Source organism: Triticum aestivum, chromosome 2A (genome assembly GCF_018294505.1).
Source record: "Triticum aestivum cultivar Chinese Spring chromosome 2A, IWGSC CS RefSeq v2.1, whole genome shotgun sequence".
In the NCBI taxonomy this organism is placed as follows: domain Eukaryota; kingdom Viridiplantae; phylum Streptophyta; class Magnoliopsida; order Poales; family Poaceae; genus Triticum; species Triticum aestivum.
This window is the reverse complement of record NC_057797.1, coordinates 587,834,953-587,844,354: the sequence shown is the minus strand read 5'-3', so window position 1 is coordinate 587,844,354 and position 9,402 is coordinate 587,834,953. Positions and strand designations below refer to the sequence as shown.

The following is a 9,402-nucleotide window of genomic DNA, read 5'->3' as shown; positions in this document are numbered from 1 at the left end:
TTAATCGTTTGCTTATACTACTAACTTTATTTCAAAATGAGAAAAGTATACCTTTTGTCCCTCAATTTTTGGTGAAGTCTAGATTTGGTCCCTCAACTTCAAAACCGGACAACTTGCACCTCTAACTACCGAAACCGGATAAGGTTCATCCCCGGACTCGGTTTTGACCGGTTTTGGTGTTGACTCACCCCGGTTTTGACCCGTGCTCACTCATATTCCTGTAATTTTTTTATATCCGTGAACTTTTTGAAATCCACATACACTTTTCAACTCCGCATAGTTTTTTCAAGGTCACATATTTTTTTCAAAAATAAACATACATTTTTCAAATCAGCAAACTATTCTAAAATTCACATACTTTTTTCAAATCCGTGATTTTTTAACATTTACGGACCTTTTCCAAATCCCCATATTTTTCCCAAGTTTGTGTAATTTTATCAAATCCAAGTATTTTTCAAAGCCATGAACTTTTTTTGAAATTCGCATACTTATTGCAAATCCACATGCTTTTCAAAGTCCGCATTTTTTTTCAAATCCGTGTTCCATTTATAATCCATGAACTTTGTTTGAAATTCACATACTTGTTTCAAGATGAAACAATTTCTGAAATCCACATATTTTTGCGTAAAAGAAGTCCATATCCGCGTACTTTTTTCAAGTTCGCATAAAATTTTCAAATTCATGAACTCTTTCAATAAAATGTACTCAAATTTGAAAGTGTACATCAATTTTGAAAAATTAAATGAACTTAAAAAACTAAATGAACTTTAAAAAAATACGCATATTTGAAAAAGTACATGAACTTGTAAAAAATACGCAGATTTAAAAAAAGTACAAAAATTTTAAAAAGGTTCACGTATTTGAAAAAATAACCGAATTTGAAAACATCACGTGGACTTGGAAAAGGTATCCAAATATGAGTCGGAACGGTCAAAACCGGGGTGGGACAGCACCAAAACCGGTCAAAACCGTTACCAGGAATGAATCTTGTCCGGTTTTAGAAGTTAAGGGTGCAAGTTGTCCGGTTTTGGAGTTGAGGGACCAAATCTAGACTCCGCCAAGAATTAAGGGACGAAAAATATACTTTTCTCTTTCAAAATACATGACGGACTATGAAGCATGCACCAAACTTCTCTATATTTCACAAGTAATTTAAAAAATATATATGTATTTAAATTCTTTTATATTTGGATATAAAATACCAGTATATTTGTTATGAGAAATAGTTTCGTACTGTATATTTTTTCAATTTAATGTTCATACAAAAATAATGGTCTTTTTAATCAACTCATTTTTTAGCATCAGTACAGACACAAGCACTCATATATATGCGCATATACTCACCCCTTTGGACGCACACACGCACACCCTACCCCTATGAGCACCTCCGAAAGACTGAGTCGGCATATTATCTTGAGGGATACCATTGTCCACCTAAACATCTCAACCATAGGTTGGTTCGCAATCAACTCATTGTTTGATTCACGGTATATGATTTCCTTTCTTAGGATTCATTTGCACTTTATTTTAGAGGAATAACTCAAACCTTTTGGTAGAATTTATTTGTTTCCTATGCTATCAAACACTCTTTAATCCAGATTTTTGTAATTTTCTAATTTCATAGTAGGAATCAAGAGGATATGACACCCTAATCTTGTGTTTTTTCTATTCCTGAGTTTTGAGAATCCTACTAATCAAATAGGCCCTATGGGGTACTATTAACTATATATACTCATGTTCAACTAGGTAGCATTAGCAGCTAATGTTGTTTTCTAAGTTATAAATTAGACGACTTTGGAGTTGTTGAGATGTGGCCAGCATGTAGCAGGGAAGAGGCGCCAGCTTCAGCGGATGGCTTGCCATCCTCTACCCAGATCTGATGCTCCGGAGACTGCTAGCCCAAGTGCGGTTAGGTCGCGGCGGTAGAGTTCCGCGGTGTCAATCTTGTGGTAGTGACGACTGCACTTCGAGTGGGCAATGTTGATTCGCCTTTTGTGCTCCGCCTCCGGCGATGTCAGCCTCTAGGTCGGCGGTTCTGGGTAGGGCTCTCTTCATTGGGGTAATAGTCGCTCTACCTTCGGCGTTGGTCCTGGGCGACCACTCTGACATCTGGTGACAGACTCATTGCGGATTGCAATGGCCACCAGAAGGTATTCGTGAGGGTTTATCTCTTCAGATTCAGTGGGTGGCCCCTATGGATGGCGGCTTGACGCAGAGGGATGGTTGTGGTGATGACGGCCCACGTTGCATGTACCTGCCGGGATCACGGAAAAGTGATGGCAACAACACATAAGTGAGGTCGATGGTGGTGCTACGCAAGCATCCGGTCTCGAGTTCCTAGGTGAAAGCCCAGGTCTCCCATGTTGGATATACCTGTGAAGCTGGTAGCAAGTTACGCCTAGGACTGAGCTAGCTTGAACCATAAATTCTTGGAATTTCCAGTACTTTGTAGGAAGGAATTACAAGGGATCTTGATACTAGGCCTAGGGCTATATCCCTAGTCATCTACGCCAATGCCTGACAATGACGATGTTTTTATGTGGCTATCTTGTTAAAGCATTGTTTGGATTGGTTCTTCATGGTGAAAACATAAATTCTGACCTCGAATGGTTGGATTGATGACGGCAACGCTTGGGCTTCACTGCCTTTCCGAAGACGTTGTTGTTGAAGAATCTCGCCGTCTGTGTGGTGCCGATCGCGGATCAAGTTGTTTTCAGTTTTTTTTTCTCACCTATGCATAGATTTGTGTGCATGTGTTCATGTTAGTTGTGTTGCAGAGGTCCGGTGTGTGCTTGTTGTGTTTGGTATCTTATTGATTCTTCATTTTGAGCAAATAAAACCACCCTTCATCCAAAAAATGGATGTGTGCCTCATGCCATACCTCAAGTGTTGTACTCCGTCTAACTGCCATCACTTAAAAGCTGGACGCCGAAAGCCCGAAATGCTGATATTTTCTCTCTTTTTTTTAGCAAAATCTTGAAATGCTTTAGAAACGTCAACGAGGAAAGAATTGCAGAAAAACTGGAAAGTGCTACACGAGCGGCACTAGCTGTCCCCTGGATATGATCCTGTACAGATCAGGAATCGGTTCTGTGGTCATCGGCAGCGACATGTCGTGAGCAATCTACGGCATAAAACAAGAGGTGCAAGTTAGTACTGTACGTACTTCTCGGTAGCTCCCAGCTTTCGAAGGAAAAAGAAAACAAAAATGTTTTGATCATCGTAATCACAAGGAACCATCCAGCCACTTTATACAAGTCCAATTACACGGGCGAAAAGCAGCAACCGCCAGAGAACAACACTTGCCATTTCACAGAAGGCATGTGAGAGGTGTAACTGTGTGAGTTGAAATAGCTCAAGTCCATGTATTGAAGAACTCTTGCCCTTGGATTGTAGCCCTAACCTTTTGGAATAAACTAGTACTGTTGATCTCGCAAAAAAAAACTGTAGGAATAGGTCAAGATGACGTTGATGCCTCAGAGGATACGAACTGGATTCACATCCAGTTTAGAAGCTACTACTGCAGAGGCTTGAGAGAATAATAAGTCTTGGTCTTAGAAGGTGTTTGGATGAGAGGTGTTTCTGGTTAACTAATGCGGAGTGCATATGAAAACTACCTGCCGGATGCCTCTTATCTGAACACCTCTCAGATGTAAGAGTGAACAAGCAACGGCGAGAATGCTTTCAATACCTGATGTGGCTAGCAGTATTTCGTACAATATACTTTTCTCCCACGAATTGCTATGTACTCCAAGAATAGAGGAACATCAAGAAACACAAGAGTAGAAGTATCTGTTGCAGCTAGGAGTACAAGATTAGAACATCAGCATAGGATATTGTACAAAATTGTGTAAAGTGAGCTATTCTGTGATGTAAGTATAACCGCAAAATATAAGCATACAACAGAATAAGTGGCATGATGTGAAAGTGCACAACAAAGCCAACCAATTCGTATGACAATAAACTAACTCGCCCACCAACGGGGGGGAATCGAACGGTTATGTACCGAAAAGAATACTGAAAGAATGCTCTGCTAAAATCAGTTCTCCTTTAGAAAAATCACAGGTGCAACTTAGTTCTCCACATGCACCCGACAACCTTTTTAGGAGATGGGTTGCTTGGGCCCTTGTCCCGTTGCCCGGAAGTGAAATACAGCCAGCCATCCCAGTATCCTACCAACGTGGTCTTGATCCGGAAAGGTAACCGCCCGATCACACTCCATTCCTGTATGCAGATGGAATTTCAGTCGCATCACGATAACAACCCACGCAATTCAAGATTTACGGATCCTCTTTTTTTAAGATTCTCTTTCACAGTTCTGTTAGCATCATATTATTCTAGAACAGAAATTTGGATGTGTAGAATAACAGTATTTCAGTTCTCTGTGTATTAAGAGCAGAACTTAAAAAAACAAGAAACAGAGAAAACACCACATTGCAAACAACAGGATGTTGATAGCTAATACCTAGCACAACATTTTCCCAACTTCCCCTGCTTTCATGAACTGCTTTTTTAACAAAACAAAAAAGGTATATGGAACGATATGTACCAGTGTCTCCAAATTGAACCGAAATACTTCACCAACCAAGGTCATTCTTTTATTAATTGGGTGCTTTTCTGTAGTTCCCCCAGCAATAATTATAGAATTGTTGACATTCGTCCAGGCAAACTCTATATGTGAATCTGGCTTCGGCATGGGTGGAAGTTCCTTCCACTTCATTTCATCATCAAGCATGTATACATCACTGTACACCATCTGCATAGGCACAGATCAAGAGAAGGAATGTAGAACTTTAAGTAAGAAAACTATTGTGATTAGAAGATGAAACATTTCACACAAGTATCTATATTTTTCTTAAATATCGAGTATCTATGTTGATAAACACGCGAGCTAAAAAATCATCATTATTCTGTAATACATCCTATTATGGTACCATACGATATGATAGATTTTTCACTAAGTGCCGATCTACAATTGACTGTAGGGCATTAACTATTTACAATCACTCGTAGAAAAACAGACCTGTCCTCTGTATCGAAACTGCAGTCCACACTAGTTGCCACTAGGTGAAGCATGCTAGGTATTCAACGTCTATTTAATAGATGCAGTCATGCAAAAAACATGGCTGAGATACGCAACTAATGCAATAAACTGATCTGAGTTGACATCTAAAATGAACAACTTTCTCCATCATGTGTAGCAATTCAGCATGTATACTGATTAATCAAAGTATCAACATACCTCACTTCTTCTAACACATTTAAATATAGGTGATCCAGGTTTGGCCATAAAATCTCCTTCTTGACCACCAATAACAAGGAGCTTATCATTAGCAACAACACATGCCCTGATGCAAAATAGTAGGTCATGAACTAAGAAACATGTTATGTGTTACATAAACCACCCTCAATTTTGTATACTGTGCAACCAAATTTCTTGCCCAGAACTTATTCTTCAAAATAGTTGATTAACAGAAAATGTATTGCCAGGAGCACAAGAAGAGTTTAAAGACACCAGAAAGTGAAACGTCGAGAAGTCAAGACGATATAGGAATCTAACAACTTCCATTTTCAAAGAACAACAACAGATGTCACATGAAGAGGAAGTAACAGACCTATGTGGACCACCACGAGGGATTGGTATCTCGCTCCTCCATTCCTGCTCCAATGCTTTCCCATCCTTAACTGCGAGGCTCCAATGTTCAACTCCAGGTTCATGTCTGTCCTCCTTACTACCACCCATCACATGAAGCCTCCCTCTCCAAAGTTGTGTGGCTGGAGCATACCTGAACAAGATATTTACAGGGAAAAAAGTGAAAGAACTCGTCAAATCTTCAGACTCCAAAATACTAGTATTTAGATCAATGGAAGAATAGGACCATGCAAGTACAAATACAAACAAATGCATAATGTGATGTCTAATATTAAGTGTGAAAAATGAAACAAGACTCGTACCTAGGAACTGGCAGTGGAGGCAAATCATGCCATTCTTTTCTTTCAGTGTCCAACACAAAATTTCGAGCTGTAGGCCCCCTACACTGAGGGCCGTATTGTCCAGTTACTACGTAAATATATCTTCCATCTGTAACCATCCCCAGATGTGAATGTGCCATTTCCTTTGGCATATCAAACTTTCCTCCCCATGTATTATCCGAGAAATTGTAAATATCCACATGAGAATGCACCTATAAATGGAAAACATCAGAAGGTCTCAAGAGTTAACTTGTTGACAAACAGAAATAACTAATGATAGACCTCTGCTGTTCTGCAATAAAGAAAACAACATTACAAGGAACAACTGGAGAATTTTGCAGTGTGGCTTCATTAAATTAATTGAACTCAGCAATATGTATCGACTATCATAGCTATTTATAATGAGGTCATGCAACAACATTACATAGTACAACTACTTGAACTTAATTTCGGTAAGTAAGGGCACGCTTGAACTTTGGCATAATGCTCATTCATTTTATTCAGTTTAATTTGTTGAATCTATAGTGTACAGAGTACAGACTGACAAAGCTGCAACCATTCAGATACCAAAACTACAGCAATAGTGTGAAGTCCCCCCACCCCCTCCACAACTACAACATTTTATGTTAATTCAACTTTTAAGTAAAATATCCATCTTAAGCATTAACATGTGTATATATTATGCTTAAGCAAGTATCATCTTAGACAGTACAGAAAAATAGGCAAACCTAGTAAACTAGTAAAAGAACGGGCAAGTTTCCTCACATAGTTAATGGTGCCATATCCAGCAAACACAAATAAGAGATTCTTAATCTGTATAGCAGCACCGTCCAAACGTGGTACCGGTGCTTCAGCCATCTGCTCCCACTGCAATTCTGGTGCTCGCAAATCCGCAAAAGTGGCACTTATGTCCATGGAACCTGTAGATGCATTGCCCTTTGTTTGCTGTACAAGAGAAGTATATAACATAATTAGTTCTGAATGAAATCATTGTAGCAGACAGAATGATGATAATAAGCAAGCAAATCAACTTGAAATCCAAATTATACCATAGCAATCTAGTCACAACATAGGTCATGACAATTAACAAATCGATTTCTTAGGAGTTAGAAATTAATTTGCAACAAATTGCAAAACAAACAATGGCCTACCAGTGGATGTACATTGCCATTTCACCAGCAGTTCTATAAGATATTCAGTAAGAAAATTTATGACCACCACAGCCAAGCAACATGACCAACCAGAAATCAGTGTTCTGCAATTAGACACTCGAACATCTACATTGCCACAGGAAGCAAGCATAACCAACTTTAAAAGTTCACACCAAACAATCAAGCAAACGATGGATGCTCGAGTGAACTGCATTAGGTCGAGGGGAAGTTGCGAGTCAAGCACTTGAAGGCAGTAAGCCTAGAGGCAGGGCAGCAAATGAATTTCTACTCTGCCAATCGGAGAGTGCAGAGGTCAATATAATCGCACACCTCAATAGGAAAAAAATCTCCTACCAGATCTCAGTAATCGCACACCCCGACAATGCCAGAGCACAGAATAGTTGAAGGCAGTAGAGGGCAGACAGCAGCCCAATAATCATAAAAATCAGGTTGAGGGGCGTCACCTTATTCGCCGAGGGCGGCGGCGACGCCGTGGGGCGAGTGGAGATATCGACCCTCGAGGGCCAGATGGAGGGGGCAGCGGAGCGGGAGGAGGCCCAGAGGTAGTCGGCGACTAGGAAGAGTCCGAGGATGGCGACGACGGCGAGCGCCACGAGGTGCTTGGGCGGCAGCGCCTTCGCCGCCGGCCTCGCCATCGGTGGATCGCTAGAACCTACAGGCGGCGGCCGCGGCGGCGAGAGCAGCGTGTCGGTGACATCAGTGGTGAGCCGAGGAGTAGTAGCGATTCCGAGTTTAGATTCACGGCACGCGCAGAGAACAAAACGACATTTTCGTTAGAGCTCTTGGAATTTTTAGGGATTTTTTTGCAACTAAATTATTAAGAGCATCACCAACAGTTACCCTAAAAAACACCCCATAAATATGGTTTCACGAGGTGTCCATAAGATTGACAGGTGCGCTGCTTTTACAGCTCCCGTAAAAATCCTTCCTTAAAAATGGTATTTGGCGATGGCGCGGCAGTGCACAAAGGATCGCGATGGTCTTTGACGGGCCGGCGGGCGGGCAGCGCGACGGCAATGGTGGACCACGGCGACGAAACGGCGCGACACATTTCAAATGGAAGAGAACACGAACACAAAGGAGCTACCCACCCGAAACAAAAAAGGTATGTCGATTGATGATGAATTGCATGCTTATTGAGGCCAGAGAACAGGGCAGGATGCGCATCCGCGCAAGAAGGCGGAGGTGGTAGACGTGTTCGACTGTCGTTTGCGGGAGCAGGCAAAAGGCGATCTAGAGCAGGAGCTCCAAGACGAAGCGAGAGGAAGACCGGTGTGCGTTATGTATGACGTGTAGCCTAAAACAACGAACTTATAGGAAGATGCAATTGTCTTAAATACCGAACATCCTTCAAAACCGCATTCGGATATGGTTGGCCGCTGAACCAGCTGGCCTCTTATTATCGGGATCTCTGTCCAGATGGCCCTCTTCGACCACCAGGATGTCACCCGTCGAGCCTCGCGAGTGCATGGGCCTGGTTGGGGCGAGCGAAGCAGCCCGATAGGAGGCGATGAATGCTAGCAGGCGAACCCGACCTCATCCATCACGCGTCGTCGCGCCCCCCTAGTCGAATGGCCCTCTCTGACTACCCGACTGTTACGCGCTAAGATGCAAATCAGACGGCCTTGAGCACCTCAGGGAGCCAGCCACCCGAGGCCCGACACAACATACGGCGCTAAGGGCACTCTGCTCGCGGAGGCTCCCAAGAGGTGGGGTACTTCAACATTCTTTATAGGAGTAATGTGTGGATGTAACACCCCGTATGTAACCTACCATATTTGTATTCCAACTCTTGCCATTTCCGGCACTAAGTTATGATATTTTCTCGTTGTCGGGTTTTTGTCTTCGTGTTGCTTTTGTCGTTGTCATGCATCTCATATCATGTCATCATGTGCATCGCATTTGCATACGTGTTCGTCTCATGCATCCGAGCATTTTCCCCATTGTCCATTTTGCATTCCGGCGCTCCTATGTCCTTCGGTGTCCTTTTCTACCTCTTTTCGTGTGCGGATGTTAAATGTTTTCGGATTGGACCGAAATTTGCCAAGCGGCCTTGGTTTACTACCGGTAGACCGCCTGTCAAGTTTCATGTCATTTGTACTTCGTTTGTACTCCAACGATTAATCGAGGAACCGAAAATGCCTCATGTGTGTTGCAGCCCAACACCTCTCCAAAGTGGCCCAAAATCCACCTAAACCCCCTCCATCATCTCGGTCGTTCGATCACGATCGCGTGGCCGCAAACCGTGCTTAATTTG

General features: G+C 42.2%; 1 protein-coding gene across 1 annotated transcript; it reads right to left on the bottom strand.

Annotated features, from left to right (window-relative positions):
- Nucleotides 1-3,849: 3,849 nt before the first annotated feature.
- Nucleotides 3,850-7,907, bottom strand: LOC123189585 (kelch repeat-containing protein At3g27220). Its single transcript, XM_044602037.1, has 7 exons — nucleotides 7,589-7,907; nucleotides 6,739-6,918; nucleotides 5,956-6,185; nucleotides 5,616-5,786; nucleotides 5,243-5,348; nucleotides 4,550-4,756; nucleotides 3,850-4,224 (listed from the first exon to the last, which is right to left on the bottom strand). Exons 1-7 carry the CDS (start codon nucleotides 7,778-7,780, stop codon nucleotides 4,060-4,062), a joined length of 1,251 nt encoding a protein of 416 aa, XP_044457972.1. The 5' UTR covers nucleotides 7,781-7,907; the 3' UTR covers nucleotides 3,850-4,059.
- Nucleotides 7,908-9,402: the final 1,495 nt, after the last annotated feature.